Source organism: Schistocerca gregaria, chromosome X (genome assembly GCF_023897955.1).
Source record: "Schistocerca gregaria isolate iqSchGreg1 chromosome X, iqSchGreg1.2, whole genome shotgun sequence".
Taxonomy (NCBI): domain Eukaryota; kingdom Metazoa; phylum Arthropoda; class Insecta; order Orthoptera; family Acrididae; genus Schistocerca; species Schistocerca gregaria.
Window position 1 is genome coordinate 516,219,777 of NC_064931.1, and position 27,358 is coordinate 516,247,134.

Sequence of the window (27,358 nt, forward strand, 5' to 3'; positions counted from 1 at the left end):
GTCTGATTTCGTCCAGTTACTGAAGTCACTTAATTTTGGCTCCCAATGTGGGACAGTTTCATTAGTCATCTACATGTCATTCTGGCTGAGAGGAGAATTTTCAATTCATGATATTTCTGACGCCGAACGTGGAGCGATCTCATTAGTAATTTGCGTACTAAGCGATATCACAAACAATTTCCCGATTCACTATATTTTTGGCGCCCAGCGTGGAGCAAAATGGCTCTGAGCACTATGGGACTTAACAGCTGTGGTCATCAGTCCCCTAGAACTTAGAAATAATTAAAGCTAGCTAACCTAAGGACATCATACACATCCATGCCCGAGGCAGGATTCGAACCTGCGACCGTAGCAGTCGCACGGCTCCGGACTGCGCGCCTAGAACCGCGAGACCACCGCGGCCGGCAGCGTAGAGCAATCTCATTAGTCATCTACATGACATTTCATGTCAGTGAGCAGAGAAGAATTCTCTATTCACTCCATTTTTGGCACCCAACGTGGGTGTTACATCACATTCTGTCGATTCACTACAATACATACATACATACAAACACACACACACACACACACACACACACACACACACACACACACACACACTTGAACAATATTCACTTCCAATCTGGTATCACGCTCATCGGTTGTGTAATGGGTCCAAGGTTACACTTGTGTACTCGCTGTTCGTTCTATGCTGGTACAGTCCACTAGTACCCGATGACAGACTCGTGACGATCTTTCAGTCAAATGGGCAGGGGCGGACATTCGCGAGTCCAGTCTCCGAGCATTCGAAGAAGGTAAGTTCGGAGATGAAGTCTAGGACCGGCAGGGGAGTATAAAGCGAGTATACGAAGCTCATTCGTCACCTCTACTGTCTGCAGGCAGGATCCACAGCCCTCCTCCCTCCGCAGAGATAGGAATCACTTTTAAGTCTGTATCTTCTTATTCGACTTACCCCGTTCATCTACATCTACATATATATGGTTACTCTGCAATTCACACTTAAGTGCCTGGCAGAGGGTTCATCAAACAATTCTCATTCTACTTCTCCACCATTCCACTCTCGAATGGGGCGTGTTAAAAAGGAACACCTAAATCTTTCCATTCGAGCTCCGATTTCTCTTATTTTATTATGATGATCATTTCTCCATACGTAGGTGGGTGTCAACAAAATATTTCCGCATTCGGAGGAGAAAATTGGTGATTAAAATTTCGTAAATAGATTTCGCCGCAAAGAAAACTGTCTTTGTTTCAGTGACTGCCACCCCAACTCGCGTATCATATCAGTGACACTCTCACCCCTATTGCGCGATAACACGATACGGGCTGCCCTTGTTTGCGCTTTTTCGATGTCCTCCGTCAATCCTACCTGTTAAGAATCCCACACCGCGCAGCAATGTTCCTGCAGAGGACTGACAAGTGTAATGTAGTCTGTCTCGTTAGTGGGTTTGTCGCATCTTCTAAGTGTTCTGCCAACAAAGCGCAGTCTTTTTTCGCCTTCCCCACAATATTATTTGTGTGCTCTTTCCAATTCAAGTTGCTCGTAATTGTAATTCCTAGGTATTTAGTCGAACTGACAGCCCTTAGATTTGTGCGATTTATCGTATACCCAAAATTTATCGGATTTCTTTTAGTACCCATGTGAATAACTTCGCATTTTTCTTTGTTTATTGCCAGTTGCCACTTTTCGTGCCATACAGAAATTCTCTCTAGATCATTTTGTAATTGGAGCTGATCGTCTGATGATTTTACTAGACGGTAAATTACAGCGTCATCTGCAAACATTCTCAGAGGGCTGCTCAGATTATCACCTAGATCTTTAATGTAAATCAGGAACAGCAGAGGGCCTATGAAACTACCTTGCGGAACACCAGATATCACTTCTGTTTCACTCGATGATTTACCGTCTATCACTACGAACTGTGACCTCTCTGAGAGGAAATCACGAATCCAGACACACAACTGAGACGATACACCATATGCACGAAATTTGATTAATAGTCACTAGTGAGGAACGGTATGAAAAGCCTTCTGGAAATATAGGAATATGGAATCGATCTGAGATCCCTTGTCGGCAGCACTCATTACTTCATGGTAACAAAGAGCTAGCTGTGTTAGTTGTATATCATTGCTAAGAAAGGCGCTATTGTGTCTGCATACTCTGAAAGGAACCTGATTGGTATACCATCTGAACCGGAAGACTTGCCTTTTTTTAAGTGATTTGAGTTGTTTCGCAACACCGAAGTTATCTATTTTTATGTCACTCATGCTAACAGCTGTTTTGGTTTCGAATCCTGGAATATTTACTTCATCTTCTTTCCTGAAGGAATTACGGAAAACTGTACTTAGTAACTCCACTTTAGTGGCACCATCTTCGGTAACATTTCCATCGCTATCGCGCAGTGACGGTATTGACTGTTTTTTGCCACTGGTGTACTTTACATACGACCACAGTCTCTTTGGGTTTTCTATCTTATTCTGAGACAATGTTTCATTTGGGAAACTATTAAAAGCATCTCGCACTGACGTCCGCACTAAATTTTGAGATTCCGTGAAACTTAGCCAGTCTTGGAGATTTTGAGTTCTTCAGAATTCGGCATGCTTTGTTCGTTGCTTCTGCAACAGTGTTCTGACGTGTTTTGTGTACCATGGTGAATCAGTCCCGTCTCTTATTAACTTATGCTGTATGAATCTATCTATTGCTGTCGCTACTGTATCTTTGAATTTGAGCCATATCTGGTCTACACTTACATAATTAGCTTGGAGGGAATGGTGACTCTCTCTTAGGAAGGCAGCGAGCGAATTTTTATCTGCTGATTTAAATAGATATATTTTGCGTTTATTTTTAGTGGTTTTGGTTGATATGGTTTTGAGCCTCGCTACAATGACCTTGTGTTCACTAGTCCTTGTATTCGTCATGCCGCTCTCTATTAGATCAGGATTATTTGTTGTGTTTTCGCAACCATTTACAATTCGTGTGGGCTCATGAACTAATTGTTCAAAATAATTCTCAGAGAAAGCATTTAGTGCAATTTCGGAAGATGTTTTATGTCTACCACAGGCTTTGAACATGTATTTTCGCCAACAAATCGGGGGTAGATTGAAGTCTCCACCAATTATAACTGTATGAGTGGGGTACATATTTGTAATGAGATTCAAGTTTTCTTTGAACCGTTCAGCTGTTATATCATCTGAGTCGGCGGGTCGGTAGAAGGAGCCAATTATTATTTTGGTACGGCTGTTGAGTATATCCCCTACCCGTAGTAACTCGCAGGAACTATCTATTTCAACTTCACTACAAGATAAACTACTACCAACAGACACAAATACACCATCACCTACTTTATTTAATCTATTCTTTCAGAACACGGTTTGCGCCTCTGTAAAAAATTCGGCCGACCCCCTCTAAGGGGGTTAGTGGCCGCTGGCAGCCGGATCCCGTGCCTACCATATGTTACAATGTGGAAACGTTTTTTAAATGTTCGCGTTGTGTGTATCTGAAGAGGGGATGTCGTTACCATCTGGGTATTTATTAGATCATTCAAAAATAAACTAGTCGGAGGCTGTAAAATGAATGTCGCTGAAGGGATGGTAATGCCATTGCCTGCGGAGGAAGATTTGATCCCCATAAGACCGCTGAGGCAACAAACTCGTCCCTAGAGGGACAGAGACTCACACCCACGTGACAACAGAGCGAGCACGTGCAACGGTCGGAGAGCAGAGAATGGAAATTCACATAGAATTTCACAAAATGTCCTTTCGAACTGCGACCCCAGAACCGGCCTCTGGGTCAATGGCTGTCACCATAACTCTTCGGTCTGCAGTAATGAGGGCATCCATCTGCTGGACAATGTTATCGGCAATGCGTTGTGTCGTTCCACATCGTGCGTCATCGGCCAACGACATCCGTCCTTTCTCGAATCGCTCGTGACACTGACATGAAGTGCTCCTTGGATATTTACGCCGCTTTTTGACGAAAATCCGCCTCCCGCACTCCTTCCTCTGTCAAGAAACAGACTACACGCCTTTACTCTCCTTTTGAAACTTTCGTTGCTCTATGCAGTGGATAGTCGGTGTGTCCACGTGCGCGCTGTGTCGTCACGTAGGTGTGCGCACGTGTCCCTCTAGCGGCAAGTTTGGGGCTCCAGCGCTCTTATTGGGGTGACACCTTCTTCCGTAAACAATGGCATTACGATTCCTTCGGGGGTTTTCATTTTACAGCCAACGGCTCGTTTCTTTTTGAATGATATTAATACCTTGCTGGATGTGGAAAACGTGCTAAAACCATATAAAGGCTTGTCGGGTGTAGGAAACTTTTGCTCTTGGGGGCCTAGAGGCGCCAATCACCCAACTAAAGCCCCAAATAGCCGCTTGTGTTGCTTGGGCCTTATACTAGTCATGCTTGTTTGCAGCAGTATATGTTAAAACACGAAATACTTACAGAGCTACATTTCCTAAAACCGAGGTTGCTGTATTATTGCACATTCTTTCCTTATTTGTCATTGACCTGTGAGATGCTTATTGAAATTTAAGCAAGCAAAAACGTTCTTTATGTTAAAGCTCTTAACAATTATTGACCGCATATCGAGACCTCATTGCGAAATCTTGTTATACCTACCTCACGATGCATTAAAAAAAAAACTGGAACTGGTAATGGTAAAATGAGAACAAACTTTTTTTATATAATACTTGTGGCCGATTGGTGCTCGTATTCGAGTCACAATCCTTGTAAGTCTGTTGTTGTTGTTGTCTTCAGTCCTGAGACTGGTTTGATGCAGCTCTCCATGCTACTCTATCCTGTGCAAGCTGCTTCATCTCCCAGTACCTACTGCAACCTACATCCTTCTGAATCTGCTTAGTGTACTCATCTCTCGGTCTCCCTCTACGATTTTTACCCTCCACGCTGCCCTCCAACGCTAAATTTGTGATCCCTTGATGCCTCAAAACATGTCCTACCAACCTATCCCTTCTTCTAGTCAAGTTGTGCCACAAACTTCTCTTCTCCCCAATCCTATTCAACACCTCCTCATTAGTTACGTGATCTATCCACCTTATCTTCAGTATACTTCTGTAGCACCACATTTCGAAAGCTTCTATTCTCTTCTTGTCCAAACTAGTTATCGTCCATGTTTCACTTCCATACATGGCCACACTCCAAACAAACACTTTCAGAAACGACTTCCTGATACATAAATCTATATTCGATGTTAACAAATTTCTCTTCTTCAGAAACGCCTTCCTTGCCATTGCCAGTCTACATTTTATATCCTCTCTACTTCGACCATCATCAGTTATTTTACTTCCTAAATAGCAAAACTCCTTTACTACTTTAAGTGTCTCATTTCCTAATCTAATTCCCTCACCATCACCCGATTTAATTTGACTACATTCCATTATCCTCGTTTTGCTTTTGTTGATGTTCATCTTATATCTTCCTTTCAAGACACTGTCCATTCCGTTCAACTGCTCTTCCAAGTCCTTTGCCGTCTCTGACAGAATTACAATGCCATCGGCGAACCTCAAAGTTTTTACTTCGTCTCCATGAATTTTAATACCTACTCCAAATTTTTCTTTTGTTTCCTTTACTGCTTGCTCAATATACAGATTGAATAACATCGGGGAGAGGCTGCAACCCTGTCTCACTCCTTTCCCAACCACTGCTTCCCTTTCATGCCCCTCGACTTTTATGACGGCCATCTGGTTTCTGTACAAATTGTAAATAGCCTTTCGCTCCCTGTATTTTACCCCTGCCACCTTTAGAATTTGAAAAAGAGTATTCCAGTCAACATTGTCAAAAGCTTTCTCTAAGTCTACAAATGCTAGAAACGTAGGTTTGCCTTTTCTTAATCTTTCTTCTAAGATAAGTCGTAAGGTCAGTATTGCCTCACGTGTTCCAACATTTCGACGGAATCCAAACTGAACCTCCCCGAGGTCCGCATCTACCAGTTTTTCCATTCGTCTGTAAAGAATTCGCGTTAGTATTTTGCAGCTGTGACTTATTAAACTGATAGTTCGGTAATTTTCACATATGTCTGCACCTGCTTTCTTTGGGATTGGAATTATTATATTCTTCTTGAAGTCTGAGGGTATTTCGCCTGTCTCATACATCTTGCTCACCAGCTGGTAGAGTTTTGTCATGACTGGCTCTCCCAAGGCCGTCAGTAGTTCCAATGGAATGTTGTTTACTCCGGGGTCCTTGTTTCGACTCAGGTCTTTCAGTGCTCTGTCAAACTCTTCACGCAGTATCGTATCTCCCATTTCGTCTTCATCTACATCCTCTTCCATTTCCATAATATTGTCCTCAAGTACATCACCCTTGTATAAACCTTCTATATACTCCTTCCACCTTTCTGCCTTCCCTTCTTTGCTTAGAACTGGGTTGCCATCTGAGCTCTTGATATTCATACACGTGGTTCTCTTCTCTCCAGAGGTCTCTTTAATTTTCCTGTAGGCAGTATCTATCTTACCCCTAGTGAGATAAGCTTCTACATCCATACATTTGTCCTCTAGCCATCCCTGTTTAGCCATTTTGCACTTCCTGTCGATCTCATTTTTGAGACGTCTGTATTCCTTTTTGCCTGCTTCATTTACTGCATTTTTATATTTTCTCCTTTCATCAATTAAATTCAATATTTCTTCTGTTACCCAAGGATTTCTAGCAGCCCTCGTCTTTTTACCTACTTTATCCTCTGCTGCCTTCACTACTTCATCCCTCAGAGCTACCCATTCTTCTTCTACTGTATTTCTTTCCCCTATTCCTGTCAATTGTCCCCTTATGCTTTCCCTGAAACTCTGTACAACCTCTGGTTCTTTCAGTTTATCCAGGTCCCATCTCCTTAATTTCCCACATTTTTGCAGTTTCTTCAGTTTTAATCTACAGGTCATAACCAATAGATTGTGGTCCGAGTCCACATCTGCCCCTGGAAATGTCTTACAACTTAAAACCTGGTTCCTAAATCTCTGTCTTACCATTATATAATCTATTTGATACCTTTTAGTATCTCCAGGGTTCTTCCAGGTATACAACCTTCTTTCATGATTCTTAAACCAAGTGTTAGCTATGATTAAGTTGTGCTCTGTGCAAAATTCTACTAGGCGGCTTCCTCTTTCATTTCTTAGCCCCAATCCATATTCACCTACTATGTTTCCTTCTCTCCCTTTTCCTACACTCGAATTCCAGTCACCCATGACTATTAAATTTTCGTCTCCCTTCACTATCTGAACAATTTCTTTTATTTCATCGTACATTTCTTCAATTTCTTCATCATCTGCAGAGCTAGTTGGCATATAAACTTGTACTACTGTAGTAGGTGTGGGCTTCGTATCTATCTTGACCACAATAATGCGTTCACTATGCTGTTTGTAGTAGCTTACCCACATTCCTATTTTCCTATTCATTATTAAACCTACTCCTGCATTACCCCTATTTGTTTTGTGTTTATAACCCTGTAGTCACCTGACCAGAAGTCTTGTTCCTCCTGCCACCGAACTTCACTAATCCCCACTCTATCTAACTTTAACCTATCCATTTCCCTTTTTAAATTTTCTAACCTACCTGCCCGATTAAGGGATCTGACATTCCACGCTCCGATCCGTAGAACGCCAGTTTTCTTCCTCCTGATAACGACATCCTCCTGAGTAGTCCCCGCCCGGAGATCCGAATGGGGGACTATTTTACCTCTGGAATATTTTACCCAAGAGGATGCCATCATCATTTAATCATACAGTAAAGCTGCATGTCCTCGGGAAAAATTACGGCTGTAGTTTCCCCTTGCTTTCAGCCGTTCGCAGTACCAGCACAGCAAGGCCGTTTTGGTTAATGTTGCAAGGCCAGATCAGTCAATCATCCAGACTGTTGCCCCTGCAACTACTGAAAAGGCTGCTGCCCCTCTTCAGGAACCACATGTTTGTCTGGCCTCTCAACAGATACCCCTCCGTTGTGGTTGCACCTACGATACGGCCATCTGTATCGCTGAGGCACGCAAGCCTCCCCACCGACGGCAATGTCAATGGTTCATGGGGGGGCTTGTAAGTCTACTAAAGATAAATTTCTGAAAATGTCTGTTTCCGAAAAGACAGACTTTGTTTACGTAAAAAAGTCATTAAAAATTTAAATTATTGCTTTAACGGGTAGTCCGTGTCCTGGTGTTGTTTTTTGATTAAAGCCGTATAGATCGCTCTGTGTATTTCTTTATTAATAGCTTCGTTTCGGTTACTGCCATTATCACATCTGCAATTAAGACTAAAGTACCATAAGAATAAGAGATGTTTGGATACTTTGTGAGGCTACAAAGGATGAAAAACTTCAAAGTTAAAAAGTTTTAAAAATCACTCACCAAAACATAGAACATATAAAAAATGCTCAGTGTCAGTTTTTCGAGTCCAGTTAGAAGGTAATTTATTGCTAAGACTTAGGTTTTATTGTAACTGGTTCTGTACGTCGTATTAAAAGTTCTATGTTTTAAGTTTACAAGTTTTAAGTTTAAAAAGATTAAGTTTTCAATTTTCCATCTTTTTTAGGCTGATAAAACAAACACCTCTCATTCTTACGTTCCTTTAATCTTAATTACAAATCTGATGATGACAGTAGAAGAAATGATTTTATACATAAAGAAATATTTAAAAGATCTAGACTCCTTTACTCACAAAGTATCCAAAATGACTTTATTTACTTTGTAATAAGTCGTGACGTCAGCTGTCGTATCTGCTTTTGGGACAACACAAGTGGAGGCACTATTAGTCATACTAGGCGTCTGTCCAGTAGATATTACTGATAGGTACAAAGGTTCGTAAAGGGAATATTTCCAAGGTGAAAGCAAGTACTGTTCAGGAACGATAACCAAACTAGAGGTAGAATTATGGGAGGGGCGTGAGTGGCAAAATGATCGAGGCAGTATCACGACAGATCGCAGAGCATACATATGGCATGTATGCTTAAAAGCTGCTAAATTCATCTGGAGGCCTGCTTCATTGCCTGGCACGCCATGGACCACCCCTTGAATATTTACAAAAGACGTACGCATTTGGCGCCGTCATTGGTACACCAGACCATACTGCATTATAGTGCCTAGCTTATGAAGATCTGAGGATTCGAGTAACGCCGGCTGGGGTAGCCGAGCGGTTCTTGGCGCTACAGTCTGGAACCGCGCGTCCGCTACGGCCGCAGGTTCGAATCCTGCCTCGGGCATGGATGTATGTGATGTCCTTAGCTTGGTTAGGTTTAAGTAGTTCTAAGTTCTAGGGGACTGATGGCCTTAGAAGTTAAGTCCCATAGTGCTCAGAGCCATTTGAACCATTTTGATTCGAGTAACAGGCATGGGAACATTCATTGACATTATTAGGACTTGCTGTTGATCTAAGTTGGAAATAAGGTATCCGGGAGCAAACTTAGAAAATATTTAGTAAACAAAGGTACTGTAAGAGGAACCTGATGGTAAGTAATGCCGTTGAAGTGAGTACTGTGAAAGCAGTGAATATCGCCGACGATTCGCTGACCCTGGAATTAGAAGCTACAAAGAGGACGACCAGAAGCAACGGAAACGTGGCGAACAGCGTGACTGCTACGATGTAACGAGCATAATGAATGAGAACCTGTAGATGTTTTATGTGGGTCTAGCAGCAAGTGCTTGATGCAGGGAGAGGAGAGGGACGTTAAGTCTCACTCGTTAGCTCCATTGTGGCTCCGTCTCAGGGCTCGCGCGTACTGGGTTTAGGATTACTCGCTGACGGTATGGGTTCCCTAGATAACCGGTTCTAGAGATTTAGCATGTTTTCCCCACCAATCGGCGACACGCTCCCATTCGAGTAAGTAATTTTAGCATAGGTCACAGATGTAGAATTCCGCAACAGGGGTTTCCTGGGGCATAAAACTTTCTTAATCATGCGTTGTATTAGGACCTGCCAGTAAACCATCTGCTGTGATGATAGTGTATGTGATCAACAAATCTAAGACTATAGTTAAAGAGTTTTGGGTGCTTTCTACTTTTTGTTTTCAATTTAATTATACCAGATATTGTAAATGCTTAACTTACATCACAAATGTTGAGGCGAATGTTTAATCACTATTGTATACGACTTCATGTAGTTACGTGGAAATGTGACCCGCATTAGATTCTGGGTAGTGGGTGTCAAGATCGTAAATAGTAATAAGTAAATGTACTTTGAGTTTTTATGATGAAAACTTAGTAAATAAGAAATGCAAGAGGAGACTCACACTTGTTTCCTAGGTGCGGGAAGCCGCCGCGGCCGGCGCTGCCTGTCCCAGATGCCTCTGGATCTTCTCGGCTTTGTGCATCTTGGCGCTGCATATTGGAGCGCACTTTGTACACAGCGTGCATGCTTGGCGGGAATGCCGACATCTTGCGGCACCCTGCAACAAGGCAACTGCTGTGTCATACACTTCTCCTCTCCCGCGATGCACAATTGGCAGAATTCTAGAAAACGTGTGTAATGACACACACTAGAGAGATTTTACGTCAAATCATACATATCATGTCAACTCGTGGTCATGAATTTCTTTGAAAAAAGAAATTAAACCTCTATATTATAAGTGTTTTTATAAATAGTACGGCCCTTTGAAAGATGTATAGTTTGTAAATAACTCTAAAAACTGTAGAGAAAAAAATAACTAATAAACCAAAAGTACTGGAGACCTGGCAGATGTTTTTCGTTAAAGCTCCGTCTTAGTCTGTTGAAATTTAGTTGACACCCGCATTCGTATGGGCTTCCTTTAACTTACAAATTTAAGACGAAGATACGAAATATAAGTTAATTTCTCCACTTAAAATTTTTTTTTGTTCTGATTTGGAAACTTGTAGGAGGCTATCTTTTCTGTCATATTATCAGCTACTGCAGGTGCAATTATAAACAGTATCTTCTCTGCTACAGTTATCTCTATTATTTTAATATTTATTACTAAAAATTCAAAAAATTGCCTTTTTGTGAGTGTTTATGAATTATTTACTCGAAAACCCCCAATCCGAAAACTTTTGAGAATTAAACAAAATACTGTTTGGTTAGTATGTTAGTAGTCTGTGTAAACAGAGTGGGCAATATTTTTCTGTGTAAAATGTTACAAATTTTCCAACATTCTGCATATGGCTGAGGTTCTAGTGTAAAATATGCATGCGGGCAACACTATTTCCAGAGGTCTTCTGATTATAACAAACGAGTGAGTACTTGTACATAAACCATTTTGCATCGACTTTTGTGTTTAGTTTGAACTATTTTGAGATACAATGTCAGTGAGGAAATACAGTAGTGAAAGAGTGAGGTGTGTGGACTATGAAAAAAGACACAAGTAGGTGGTGTTTAAAAAAAAGTGAAAAACACTTCACAGTTGTTGGAAATCTGTCAGAGGTATTGCAGAAACATCTTGGTCCTCAAGTAACGGTATTAGCATTACATCCATTGTGTAGGAATTGGTACACTGACTACAAGAAGAAATTTAGTGACAACCCAGCTGAACGGTCATCATTAGCCGAGTTTGAAACTGAATAAGACACTGCAGATGTTTATATTTCTAGGTGTGAAGTTGTTGATGTATTTAATGCTAGCAATTCTACTGCGGCCCCTACTATATCCTGCCTTAAACGTCCAGGAAAGGTAAGAAGCACAAGAAGAAAAGAGTATGTAAAAAGAAAAGTGAAAGAAATCGAAACAAGTCTTACACAAACAACATCTTCAAAACTTTGTGAAGTGTGTAATGTAGATGCACTTGGTGCAGAAGCTGAAGATAGTTATATGTGCACGAAATGTGTGGTTTCAAAACGTCTATACTGCTGTCTCAGCAGTCACATATACTGAGGAGATACACTTGCTGACACTAATACCTGGTAGCTGCCCTAAGCAGCAGATACAGAAATACATACCCACTTCCACACATTATTTAATTTCAAAGGCTCGTAAAATAAAAAATGAAAAAGGTATTTGGCCACTCCCAGATTCTTACTGAGGGCATTTGTTACAAGATGATACGCTTACTGCTACTCTGGAATATTACCTTAGTGATGAAAAATATTGAAGCAGGCTGATCCCATCTCTCTTAGTGAAAATGTTGAAAAAGTTAAAAAGTTAAAAAGGTAAAAAGATACAACACAGGATCAATAAGAAAAGCATATCTCCCAATGAAAAAGGTGAATGCGAATTTAAAAATTGGTCTCACGAAATTCTAGTCCTTACGACCAAAATGGGTAATATGCCAGCCAGTGAAAGAAGTATGTCCATGTATTTACAGCACTAATTTGAAAATTGTATGTTTCACCATAAGTAGTGTCACAGGAAAGAAGTATACAGAGATGGACCTGATGCTTTTGTGTGTATTTCAAGAGGCACAAGATAAATGTTGGTTGCAATAGTGTGCAATGTGTCCTGATGTTGAAGTGATGACTGTTGAAGAATTACACTTTCAGGATACTGACAATGACGTAACCTATGAACTGTGGAAGAGAGAAAAGTTGGTGAAGAAGACAATAACGCCAACAGTAGATCTAGAGAAATTAGTTACAGAAGTTAGGCATTGGGTCATGACAGAAATAGCTTACAATCATAGGTAGAGGATTCAGAGACAGGCCATAGTAGAAGTAATATGAGCCACACCCCAGAATACTGACACATTAGCTGTTCATTTCGACTTTGCTGAGAACTGGTCTATTGCTTTGCAGGACGAAATTCGATGTTGCCACTAGCACTCGTCAAAGGTATCAATATTCACATGTGTTGCTCACTTCCTTAGAACATCACTGACACTGCTTTGCTATTGTCAGTGGTGATCTCATTCATGGCAGTGCAAATGTGTGCCTCGATGTCAGCATGATAATTGATGACATAGCATCTAGAGGCTATACATTTCCTAAACATGTGTATGTGACTGATGGTATAGCATCACGGTTTAAAAACCGCTATCAGCTTATGAGCCTCGCCAACACTGTAGTATAGGAATTAACACAAAAATCGATATCTTCAGCAACAGGTCGTGAAAAATATGCATGTGATGGGGTAGGTCTCTGTAAACATCTTGGAACAAGATTGAACATCCAGCATGAAGCTATTGATGCTACTGAATTTGTACCCACCATATCAACATTCGTAACAAACATGAAACTCTTAATTATAGACGAAAGTACATTAAGAGAATTCCGTTTAAAAAAAGGAGAAGAGTGGTCTGCTATGAAGTCTGTAGTAGGAATTCAATAAACTCACTGCTGGGCTGCATTCTGGTGTGGCACATACATTGCAAGAACGGTTCTCCACGAAATGCAGCTTGTTACTGTGTGTGAAATACAGAGACGACAGTATACACTAGAAGACTTTGTAGTAAGCCACTTCAATTCTTGTGCGTATGACAATCAATGGTGGGTGGGACAGATAATAAATGTCTCTCAAGAGGTGCAAGATACAACCATCTCCTTTATGACACCTCATAGTCCTGCTAATGCTTTCAGATGGCCTTTATCAAAAGATCAGTGTGCAGTTCCCATTTTGCAAGTGCTGCCCTTGTTGGATCATCCTTGTCCATGTGCAAATTCAGCTCGGCTAAGTTCAGGTAGAAGCAGATGAAAAAAACAAATGAAATCTTTTCAACAGTTCAGTGTGAACAGAGTTGATTGTTACGTTGTAGGCACTTTTAATTCATGAAGAAGTAAACTAATGACAGAAGACAATAATAATTTGTGAATAATATCATAAAAAGAAAGATGGATGCAAATATTCTATATCTCACTTTTGTTATAAAGCATTTCGAACAAAGTTATAAATTGTTTTCCCATTCATTTATAGTGTTGTAAAGTAATTATTTTGTTTGAGAAATATCAGTTTTGCGTGACATTTACTTAAAATTAGCAATCAATTTGAATATTTAAGTGACCATGATTTTTTGACTTTGATACAGAAGTATTGGCCACTCTGATTGTACATTATCTACGTACAGTGATCAACGAACGTACCACGAAATTTGTAGAACATTTAGGATGGGGGTTTTGGAGAAAATAATTTCTAAATAACCAAAAATTTCAGATTCTTTCATCTTTATGTACAAACATTTTGACAGTATAAGAATTTCATGCATTAATGTCATAGCTGACAATTATCTGTCCTTCCACTTTATCATTTCTCAAGACAGTTAACATCCTATGGCTATTTGTATTTTCAAACCATAATTTTTAAATTCGAAAATAGTTACGAAGTTTCATAGTTCATTTGTCCAAGCAAACAGAAAAATGAAAAAAGGTCAGACGTGTGTATGTATTAATCATGTCTCGTAGCACTGTGAACAAAGTATTTATTGATAATAAATTCTGATCTCTATCACTTTTGATTTATTTATTACAATTTTTCAATTTTCCCGTACGTTACAACATTTCCGCAAATACTCTCATGTGGGTATCATATGAAACTTCAACATATATATTTTTAAGCAGATGTCATATTTCCTGATATATGTGTCGTACAATAATATAATTTAGCTGGTATATTCAGCGGTATATGGGCGTCCTGTTATTAAAATGTCTCCCAAGTACAGGTAGTGGAAAAAAAGTAATAAATTAAAAGATCATGATTCATGCGGCAGCTTTAACTGAATAAACAGCGAAAATGTAGTAAACGATTAACTTTTTTCCTTTCATCGTTTTTTGGGGGTTTCAGCGGAAAAAATTTCGTAAGGTTTTATATTACTTGTCAAGTTTGTTGCAAGTCTCTGAGTGCTTTCATTCTCAAAAACTGAATGCATAGAAAACGGGTATTCGTGTGTCGTGAGCTGCACTGCTTTTTCACCCCCACCCCTCTGACAATAGGTGGTTCTTACCCCCACAGTGGTTCTTTCCAGACAGTAAGTGATATGCGTACCAAGTTTGGTTAAAATCGGTCCAGTGGTTTAGCAATAGATGTCAAATATACATACGTGCATCCATTTTTATTATATGGATAGATCAATTATATTACTAATAGTTATTATTATTTTTTGTAACAAATATATCGTAAAATAGTATTTGTTCATAGCAAACCGCTTTCAGATTCCTGTTACGTTTCGTAATAAGAAAATCCGCAGCCATCCGAGGCTATATTTAAAACAAATTAATCTATATATACTGTCTGATAATAAAAGTAAAACAGTCAGGAAACGTAGTCAGATGTAAATGTGACTTCATACGCATCATTTGCGGATATGTGAAAGTGTTAGCAGTGTCAGACGACACACCTACAAGGAACTGCACAACGGCGGGATTCAGTGTCAGTGGCACAAATATCATTGTGCAGACACTTCTTAGCGAGATAGAAACGGAAACAGGAAATAAAAAAACAAGAGCCGGAATGCAAAATTAAGTGTCGACTGTTTCTTCAGAAAAAGAAAATCAAGGAATATTTTCATCACCTAATATCCGTACCGTACCAAGTTGAATGACATAATAACATGTACTAGTGGTGTTGAAAGGGATCTCAGATTGTTGAAATTCAATAAGGACCCTACGCCCGATAGAGTTTCTGTCAAGTTTTATACACAGCTTGGTAGTGAATTAGTTGCACTCTTGCCCACACAGTAGCGAACATATTTTGAGCAATGAAGTGTTCTCAGTGAATGGAAAAGATTAAATGGCACACCCATCAATAAAAAGGCAGTATAACCAAGCCACACAACTACATCACTGACAACTATTTGTCGGAAAATACTTGAGCATGTTCTGAATTCAAACGTAATGACCTAGGAATAATTTAATAGTGTTCTCCCTTGAAATCAGCGTGGTTTCCGAACCATCGATCCTCTTGGGATCTCTGTCCAAGTTGTCGAGTGGATCGAAAATTGCTTGACTGGCTGGAAAGAGCACGATACCGTGGAAAGAGAGTCATCTACAGATAATAGAATGATAACTTGTGTGCTCCAATGGGACGTACTAGCACCGTTACTGTATTATTCATTAATAACTACGGCAAGCTGTATCCACTTGAACCTGCTTACTGTATTCGTGCCATAGTCTCCCTCTACAAATCCACCCCACCCCTCCTCTCTCTCCTGCATCCTATCACTGCATCCCGTCTTTTAGTTAAGCTTTACCATAATTTTTTTCTTCGCCAGCTAGATACAGTAAATCCTTCTTAGTCACTCAATTAACCCATGTAATCTTCTAGGTACCAACACGTTTTAAAAGCTTCTATTGTCCTACTGCTTATCGTCCACATTTCACTACCCTACAAGACTTTAATCCACACAACTACCTACAGAACAGTGTTTCTAGCGCTTAAATTTGTTAGATGTTAGCAGATTCTTCTTTTTTCAGAAATGTTTTTCTTGCTATAGGCTGTCAGCGTTTTACATCCTCTCTGCTTTGGTCAACATCAGTTATTTTTCTGCTCAAATAACAAAACTCGTATGATACTTGTCGTGTCTTATTTTCTAATCTAGTTTCCTCAGCATCGTCTGATTTAATGCTTCTACATTTGACCACTCTCATTTTACTTCTGTTGATGTTCAGCTTACGTCTTTTTAAGACACTGTCTATTTCGTCCTACTGCTCTTCGAAGTGCCCTCTGTGAAAGAACGCTCTCAGTGACAACCCGTAAACTTTTTATATCTTCTTCCTGAACTTCAATCCTCTCACCAAATTTCTCCTAGGTTTTCTTTACTGCTTGCTCAATATGCAGATTAAACAACATGGAGAGAAGTTACAACCCTCTCTTATCTCTTTCACAATTATTGCATCCCTTTCAAATCTGTCAACTCTTATAACCGCAGTGTGTGTTTCTATATAAGTAGTAAATAAGTTTTTGATCTCTGTATTTTATCCCTACTGTCTTAGACTTTCAAAGAGTGTACTGCAGTCAATGTTCTCGTAAGCTTTCTCTGAATCCACAAATGCTATAAACGTAGGATTGTCTCTCTTTAACCTATCATCTAAGATACGTCGTGGCGTAACTGGTGTTCCGCGTGGTCGCCTTCTACTTTCTATGTATGAGGAAAGTCTGTCCGGGAACAGTTATAGTAATAACAATTTAGCTCTCGCGAAAATGTTATCTTGATGCAAACACTTTCCAGTAGCTTTTAATGTACAAAACTACAATACTTCGTACCTCAAGAATCATAAATAGTGTGGCATTGTTTGACTACAAGATTAGTGAGTCACAACTAGGGTCAATAATGTCATACAAATATCGTGCAGAGATAGGAACTGGAACGACTACATATGCTCAGTAGTATGTAAAGCAAATGACAGGCTTCAATTCTATGGTAGGACACTGGCAAACTGCAGTCTGTCTACAAATAGAGATTGCAAACGAAAGAACTGTACCACCCATACTTGAATATCGGTTGCGTTTATGGAATCCATATCACGTCGAAGAAGCAGGGACCATCGAGAGTTTTAAAGGAAATAAAAAGGAGTGAATAGTCATAGGCTTCTTTACTGTAGACATGGTGTAAGAAAAATGTTGAAAAATGTTTATTGGCGGAAACTCAAAGAAAAACACCGTACGTCTCACACGTACTTCCTTACAAAGTTTTAAACACTGTCTTTCAGGGCGGAAACTACGAATATTCAGCAGCCCTCTGGATATCTAACAAAGACTGCGTTTCCTTAGCAGAACACTTGGAAGATGCAACATACTGTATCTACTAAACAGATTGCCTACACTATGCTTGTCAGACATCTACTAGACTATTGCTGTGCTGTAAGGCGATTCTTACGAGATACAACTGACAGTGGACATCGAAAAAGTTCAAAGAAGAGTAGTGCGCTTGTATTATAGCAAAACAGAGGACAGGGTGTTACGCATATAATACACGATTGGATTGACAATGATTAAAACAAAGGTGTTTTTATTTACACTGAGATCTTTGTACGAAATTTCAATCTAAAACTTTCTCAAACGAATGCGCAAAATTTTGTTGACTCCCACCTACAAAGAGTGAAACGACCATCCTAATGAGAAATAAGAGCTCACACGGAAAGATATAGGTATTCCTTATTCCCGCGTGCTATTTTAGAGTGGTAGGTTAGAGAAGTGGTCTGATTGGTTGGTTGGTTGATTTGGGGGAGGGGACCAAATAGCGAGCTCATCGGTCCCATTGGATTAAGGAAGAATGGGGAAGGAAGTCGGCGTGCCCCTTCAAAGGAACCATCACGGCATTTGCCTGAAGCGATTTAGGGAAATCACGGAAAACCTGAATCTGGATGACCGGACGCGGGTTTGGACCGTCGTCCTTCCGAACGCTAGTCCAGCGTGCTAACCACTGCACCACCTCGCTCGGTGGAAGTGGTGTGAAAGGAGTTCGATGAGCTCTCCGCCAAGCACTTATTTTGGATTGCAATGTGATAATAGCAGATGTATATCTAGAGAGAGTGCAGATTATATTCAGCAAATAACAGCTTGCTAGCTTGCTGAGAGGCATAACGGCAGTCATTCTTCAAAAACTCCATGCGCACATGGAACAGGGAGAAACAATATAATTATGCTATAATAAGAAGTTCTCGTCACGTACTACACATTTTATCGCTTGGGTTATTCTATGGGGGTCTTTCTTTTATTTTAATCAAAGTTGTCCTCTCTATTTCGAGACAAGATATCTGCAGAAGCTACGTCAAAACAAGGGCAGATCAAGTGTGCTGCACTTTTGCCTCGATGATGAAATAGTGCCAGCACACGCGCTGCTGTCTGTGTGTGAGATAACAGAACAGTATCTGTGACGCTCCAAGTCAGGGTTTGGTACTGTCAGAGGCCACCGACGGGTCATGGCGAGACTAGAATAGAGGCACACAATTGCAGATTGTGTCCTAGCAAAACTGTCTGCCTTGGGAAGTATAAAGAAGAATGCAAAATACAGTGAATACTTAGGGGTACGAGTGAGGTTGTCCTGAGGAAATTTTGCCTCTAGAGGAAAATCTATAATCTAAAATGGCTAACAGCGAACTGCTACGTCGTTTTTAAGTACGATCCGCAAATTTTTAGAAAAATATCAATACCGGTTACCTCTTCTTGAAACTGCCACTCATAAAGTATGGCAGTTTCAAGGTGTAGTTCTTCCTCTTTCCATTTTTATTTGCTTTTGTACTTTCACAGCTTCTCTTTGTTAACATAATTACATATTAAACCACTTCCGTGCAGGGCTCTTAATAGCCAAAACCATTTACAGAATGATGCACCTGACTGGTCTTACAGTGACTGCAAGCATTAGCTTTTGGTCATGAAGAAGGAAAAGTTTTGAGGCAAAGATTAACACTTTTCATCATAAAGTGGATAACAACTTCTACATCGCCATACACGTGTGAAAATTATACGCACAAGCTGACAGATCCACGTTTGGTAATATTTGTCTGCCGGACCACTAATGAAATTACATATATACCCAATGGGCAGTGTCAAATGGCGGTCTCTAACGATGTAATTTGTTCAATATTTTATGGTACATTTTTAAACCCGCTTTCTACCACTAAACAAAACTTTCCTTGATGATGTCATGGAAAAGGGTAATGATGCTTTAAATCTGTTTCATATGTCTATCTATCTTTCAACCAAAGACATGCCAAAAGCATCGCAGGAGTGAGAGAGAATAAAAGCGTTTTATATAGTAGAGAAAGTAAAAGGAGAAATATATCACCTGACAAAAAAGTCTAGCACCCAGAAGGGGAGGAGAAAACGACACTTCAGAAAGACCTTGGCAGTATGAGCCCACTTAAAGGTATGACTGCACCGCCTCCGGCCTGGCTGCACGCAGTAATTCGATTAGGAAGGGAGTCGTAAAGCCATTGTAGCCTCTCCTGAAGCAAGAAGACACAACTTTTGTACCTGGTCCCTAAAATCCTTGATATTGGCATTGGGTCAGAGTTGATGCCCGTGCTGGTCCCACGCCTGTTCTATCGGCGACAGATCTGGGGTTTTTGCTGCGCATGGGAGTACTTCAAAATCAAATACACGCTTCATAGAGAAACATACCACGTATGGAAGAGCAGTGTCCTGTTGAAAAATGGCACCACGATACTTTAGAATGAGATGTAACCAATGAGGGTGTAGACTGTCCATGATGTATTGTTATGCCGACAAAATCGCGTTAACACTATTAGCCATGACCTGAGGTAATATCCCATAGCTCCTCACACCATGACACCAGGAGAAACACCGCTGTGCCTCTCCAAAAACACCTGGATGAATGGGGCCTCTCCAGAGCGCCACCATACTCGCCGACTATAGACATCTCAGGCAGTGCAGAACCGCGATTCATCGCTGAACATAATGCGACGCCACTCATCACCAATCCTTGCTTTCCAGTCATGCTATCACTACAAACGCAGCCATTTGTATTGTTGTGTTAATGGCATTCTGTGCGTGGGAGGTAATTCCTTAGCTTTCCTGCTGCTAGTCTCTGACCACTGCTAGAGGATGACGCAGAATGTTGCTGTGAGTTCATTACTTACGCAGATGTGAAACGGTACCCATGCCCTCCATCTTCGGGCCACTGTCACGTCCGAATTACCCACAAATCTGGATATTGCACTATTAGATCAATTGCCCAAAGGGAGACCCACAATGAGTGGCCGCTGATAACACCATGTCACACGAGTACGCGGCATCTCAATGTCATTTTACATCTACATTGTGAAGGGCATGGCAAATGGTACGACCCACAGTACCAATTATTAGGATTTTTTCCCGTTCCATTCACATACCGGGTGCAGGGAATCTCACTTTAAATGTCTCCCATTGTACCAGTTGTTAGTGTTTTTCCCACTCCATTCATGTAGAAAGCATGGGAAGAATGACAGTTTAAGTGACTCCACGCATGGTGTAATCAATCTAATCTTATCCTCCCAATCCCTACGGCAGCAATAATTATGATAAACAGAGGGTTGTAGTGCATTCGTAGAGTCATCATTTAGAGCATGTTCTTGAACATTTAGAAGAAGGCTTTCTCGGGATAGCTTACATCTATCTCAGAGATCTGCTAGTTCAGTTTCTACAGCATATCTGTAAGACTGTCAGGGATCAAACAGACCAGTGACCATTCGTGCTACCCTTCTCTGTATACATTCACTATCCCCTGTTAGTACTGTTTCATACGGGTCTCACAAAATTTGGCAATATTGTAGGATAGGTCGCATAAGGGAATTTTGAGCAATGTTCTTTGTAGACTGATTGAATTTCCCCAGTATTCTACAAATAAACCGAAGTCTACCACCTGCTTTACCCACGACTGAGCCCCTATGATCATTACATTTCATATTTGTACAAAGTGTTACACACAGCTATATGTATGAGTTGACACATACCAACTGTAACTTATGGATATTATAGTAACAAGATACTACGTCCTTTCGTTTCGTGAAGTGCACAATTTTATATTTCTGAACACATAAAGCAAGGTGCCAATTTTTCCACCATTTTGAAATCTTATCAAGAACAAACTCAATATATTATGCAGCTTTTATTCAGACAGTACTTCATTATAGATAACTGCATCATCTGCAAAAAGTCAGAGGTTACTATTAATACCGCCCGTAGTGGTCATTAATATACAACACGAACACAGCAAGTGCCTCACACATTTTCGTGGGGGTATACCCGAAATAATTTCTACCTCTATCCTTGACTCCCCATCCAAATAACTTGCTGTGTCCTTCCCACCAAAAACACCTCAATGCAGTCACAAATTTCTCTTGATACGCCATACGACCGTACTTTTGATAATAAGCATTGATTTGCTACTGAGTCAAATGTTTTTCGGATATCAAGAAATACTGCACATACCTGACTTCCTCGATCCGAAGCTTTCAGTACGTCATGTGATAAAAGTGCGAGTTTCACACTATCGATGTTTTTGGAATCCGTTGGAGCTGTGGTTACGCAACATCTGACATTGTGCATTCTTTTCTTTCTTTCTTTCGCTTGAGCCTGTTTCCCGCAGGTTCGCAGGGTCGGCACGGTTAATCGGATTTGGCAATGTTAGATTAAGCGGGTGGCCGGATGCCCTTCCTGCCGCCACCACGTATCCCCCGGGACGGAATTAGTGTACCCCAAATGTCTGCGACTAGTGTAATCTGTGGAATAATAAGAAAGTGTCTAGATGTCTGCATGCCATGTAACTGAGGCGGGACGTGGGGACCAGCCCGGTATCCACCTAGGGGGATGTGGAAAACAGCCTAAAAAACACATCCAGGCTGGCCGGCACACTGACCACCGTCATTAATTCGCCAGACGGATTCGATCCGGGGCCGGTGCGCCTACCCGAGCCCACGAAGCAGCGCATTAGCGCTCTCGGCTAATATGGCGGGTGACAGTTGACATTGTGCATGCTGTTTATATACCCAAACAGGGACAAAGAAAACTAATGCACTCTGGTGGCTATTCTATCTGTCGCAGAGAATTGCAACTGTAATCATGTACATTCTCGTTGATGGTGTGTGTGTGTGTGTATGTGCGAAGTTACACTGCTATACGACCATTTCTTCTGTGTTTTAGTTATTTTGTCAGGCAGTTTATTGTGTAGATCAATGATACCATACTGAAATGTGGCCTTCAAATGTGCATACCCTTTTCATTAATTTTGATACTGGATTAATATTTTAGAGAATTTACTAGGTGATTGCATTGATAATATCTACTAAAACGATCTTGGACCACAGTGACTGATAGTATAGTGCTTTATGTAATTTTCCTTCTTTAACATGGTGAACGACTCTTTGATTTTTGAATGCTTTCGCCTGCATGAGAAGACACAGTGCTGGAGCTAAGAAGGGACGAGCAGAAATGTTACGGAGAAACGGCACTTTGCATTGCGACCAGGAAGCCCAGGCACTGAGTTTTTGAAACTGGACTGCCAAGGTGTCCCAGCGGGGTGCTAAGGCATTGTCCAGTTTACAATGCTATGCCACCTAGCAGGATTCCAGGGGGCGGAGGGGTGACATGAGCTGTGAATGAGGGTGGTTTTCTTATGTTTTGAGGTAGGCTTTGAAGAAAGCAACCAGCCGTTTTCGAAAACACGAGGTTGGCTACCCTCGCGAGCAGTGTCTCCTAAATTCTAAGGCCCTCTGATGTGAAACAAGCACATTGGTGGGAAGACATACGGTTGGTTTGCTAAACTTTAAAGCTAGGGCGGGCGTTTCTTAGCATTGGGGGGAGCATTTTAAGATGAGTTTGGCGTCTGAAAGTGATAGGCTGTCCTGGTGGGGCTTTGCATTCAGGAGAGAAACCTCGCTATTGAGCGGCAATATTTTCTAACTTTGCTGCTGGCAACAGACACTGTTCGGCGAAAAAACAACGCAGGAAAGCAAAGAAAAGGAAAAGTCTAGAGATTTGCTTTGTGACCCCAGTAGAGCGCCGTCCAATTTTGAGGTACATTCCAGGTACATGATTTTTATTATGCAAATCCCCACTTTAGGATCTACACACAGGGACTAGTATCGCGTTATCCACCTCAAATTGCACATACGTAAATTCATAGGTTAAGTTTTAGAGAAGTCGTCTGCCCACAGTTAGTTTTCTTGGTTGGTAGATAAAACGGCAAAGTAGGGACTTTACAATATTAGTCAGACACATCATAGTTCTCTGACGAGTGCTATATTGACAGAACACACATCACTGGATTTTGGAATAGTCCTTCTGCATCTGCCACATAAACTTCGGTATCTTTTTGTACCGATATGCGTTTTGAACTATTTGCACCACATTCAAGATCAAATACATTTTTAAGGTGTACACTATTTCTTTGAATTATTAAATTATTTAAAACTGCTTTCACTGAAATGTAATAAATATTGCGAGACAAAACACAGTTTGTTTTAATCGTATACCGTCAATATATTGCTGATTTTCTTTAATGCATATGGGCTCTCTCAAGTTACTTACTTTTCCTCTCGCAGCTTCTCCAGCAGTGTGTGAATCTAGCGTCTGTTTAGTCGGAAGCTTTCCACGAATACTTCATCACGATCGTCCGTAGACGACACTTATCCGTCGTGTGTTCTTGGCTTTTGCGTGTGCTTGATTTTCCACAACGACATATCACCACTTTTATACACACTGTATAATAAAAGAACATTTCTCAGTTCCGAATCACACTCAGAATCTAAATGTAACTACATCGAGAGATTTGCTTTGCATATTGCAAGGCGCACTGCGCTACTGAATCCTGCCCACTGAAACTGGTCAGCGGAAGCTCCGTTGCGCTGCCGTGCCCCTCCTGCTCTTCTGCTAGGTGCTGTGTGCACCAAGTATTTCGCCTCTCACACTGGCGACTCGGCTGCGCCTGATACCACCTCTACACCAGAGCGAATGAAAGCGAACACAGGCGAATGTGCATTCGTATGTATTTCCCTAGTTTTCGTTACCATTCGCTTGTATCTGTGAACAAGCGTTCGCACTTGAGGGAGCCAAAGAGAACATGAAATAATGAACGTAGCGTATGAACGCTACGTTGTTGTTTTTTGGTACTAATAGTCAGCATACACAATAGAACTCTACATAGAGTGACGATGCAGATCTTTGGTATTCAGAGAGGATTATTTTGCACGGTTAGCGCAATGTTTTCGACGAAGTAAGCAAAGTAGAGTAAGAAAATGAGACCTTAAGTGTCTCACTTTGTACGTAAACGTGAATTGACTGGAAGTAGTGGACTTAACACTCATATGCAGCTCCAGCTTTAACACTGAACATACATAGATTGATGCTTTTTTTGTGCCTTTGTACAGTTGAGGAAGGTTAGTATTTACACTCTGGTTATTAGCAACCGTAGACATTTACGTTACTGAATGTTTCGCATTTTAGAAACTGTTGTGTATCAGTAGTTTCTGATGTCTGAAGTGATACATGTGAAGCACTTTGAAAATATATATAGGCACGTGTAAGGAAGATAATGTCTATAAAATATGACTGATGAAACATTAAATACGTATACGATGTGTAACATAGGCTGCTTGATAAAATTTGATGTATCAGCTGTTACAGGCCAGATGGCGTGACCCTGTGTAAACCACTTTTATTTATATTAAAAAATCTGTAACATAGCAGCCATGTAATGTTGCACGGTCGCTTGTGACTGTTTCGGTATGAAGAATGCTTTATAGGACATGCATTAGGATAAGCTTATGCTACCCCACTGAGCCTACCGGCGCATTTAACCTGCACCAACGCTGTTCGCACTGCTGCTCACTAGAATTCTTGTCAGACGCCGATATCGAGCTAATTTATTGAAGAAAAGACATTTTAAATGTTTAATACCAAAGCTGCTGTTTATTTACTAGTTTTACAGAGAACAGAATCTGTTGTGACTAGATGTGTCGAATTTGGATAACAAAGGTGTCAACGGTAAAATGGTTCATTCGGTAATTAGTTACGTATTTGATTTTGGATGTTGTTGGTGTGGACACTTCTGTTTATGTTATCATACTTAAATGTACCTCATATCTAAGTTAAAAGATATCAACGTTGCAGTTGCATCTTACAGTATTATGTTGATATATGTACATAATATTTATTTTGGTTAATTGTTATACATTCATTATCCATCAACTTTTGATCCACGTGGGAACGATATTTTATATATGATAGAAAATTTTTTCTTATTGGGTTACATTGTGTGTCACGCTGACATATTTATTGTAGGTGTTATCGTAATTTTGTCATGTTAGTGCAAATAATTTTATTATAAAGTCTTATAACATTTCTGATATATTCAATTTATTTCAACCTTGTATTAATATCACTGAGTACATTCATTGCGACACATGGTGTCCCACAACACCACACATGGGAGCAGAGTGTGCAGCCCGCCCTGGGCCTCCAGATTTCGAGGACCTCGAGATTTGGAGCCCCTCGCAGGACCATACATATCCAAAGTATAAACATAGGTATCTATATACCTATCATCAGACAATGGCAGTTGTCAAGGGAAGTATCAAGAATTTTTAGAATTTTTGTAAAACGTTGCATGAAATTTAGAAACTGTAGAATGATAACCAGTCTACTAGACGTAAATAGTCTACGTGAAACGTTTCCTGTCACCAGTGCCATCAACACAGGTGTGGTATAAGTATAGTTAAAGATACCCACCTACCTAATAGCTGGTATGTCCAACTTTGACATGGATAAAAGTGGCGACGCATCGTGACACGGAAGCAATGAAGCCATGGTAGGTCGCTGGAGGGATCTGTCACCACATCTGCACACAAAAGTCACCTAATTCCAATAAATTCCGTAGAGGGTGGTTATGAGCTCTGACGCCATGTTCAATCACATCCCAGATGTGTTCGTTCGGGTTCAGATCTGACGAGATGGGGAGGGGAGGCAGCACATCAATAGGAACTCGCCACTATGTTCCTCAAACCTCTCCGTCACACTTCCAGCCTTGTGACATGGCGCATTATCTTGTTGAAAAATGCCACTGCCATCGGGAAACATGATCGTCATTAAGAAGTGTGCGTGGTCTGTAACCAGTGTACGATACTCCTTGGCCGTCAAGGTGCCTTGTGCGAGCTCCAAAATGGTTCAAATGGCTCTGAGCACTATGGGACTTAACTTCTAAGGTCATCAGTCCCCTAGAACTTAGAACTACTTAAACCTAACTAACCTAAGGACATCACACACATCCATGCCAAAGGCAGGATTCGAAGCTGCGACCGTAGCGGTAGCGCGGTTCCATACTGTAGCGCCTAGAACCGCTCGGCCACCTCGGCCGGCGTGTGAGCTCCTCTGGACCCACGGATGCTCACGTGAATATTCCCCAGAGCATAATGGAGCCGCCACCAGCTTATCTCCGTCCAGCAGTACAGGTGTCAAGGAACTGTTCCTCAGGAAGACGACGGATTTGCGGCCTCCCATCGTCGTGACGAAGCAGGTGGGGGGATTCATCAGACCATAAAACGATCTGTCAATGTCGATGGTAAGGTACCCATTTTAGTCGTCGTTAACAATGTCGTGGTGTTAATATTGGCACATGCATGGGTCGTCGGCTGTGGAGGTCCATCGTTAGCAGTGCTTGGTGCACTGTGTGTTCAGACACACTAGACACACCCAGCACCTCAGTTCGCCGCCTGTCCTGTTTTACTAGTCTGCCCAACCTACGAGTCCGACATCTGTAATGAGGCGTGGCCGTCCAACCCTAAGATGTCTGGACGTAGTTTCACCTTGGTTTCGCCAAGTGCTGAAGGTAATCAACACAGCATTTCTCGAACATCAGACAAGTCGTACAGTTTGCAAAATTCTCGTGCCGAGTCTCTGGACCACCACAATGTGTCCTCGGTCAAACTCAGATAGATCGCACACCTGCCCCATTCTACACATTGACAGCACGCTCACTGATATTACATGCACCGTGCGTTTGTCTGACTAGCAGTCATTCCTCTGCAGGTGACGCTGCTATCGTCAGGTCGGGTTAATATCAATAGTAGAT

The 27,358-nt window shown here is 41.0% G+C and overlaps 1 protein-coding gene across 1 annotated transcript in view; it reads right to left on the reverse strand.

Annotated features, from left to right (window-relative positions):
• Positions 1–27,358, reverse strand: part of LOC126298173 (uncharacterized) — an 82,085-nt gene that overhangs the window by 24,927 nt on the left and 29,800 nt on the right. The window contains exon 2 of the mRNA XM_049989482.1: positions 10,211–10,366. Within this exon, the coding sequence (XP_049845439.1) occupies positions 10,211–10,366 (156 nt within the window). The remainder of the gene's footprint in view (positions 1–10,210; positions 10,367–27,358) is intronic.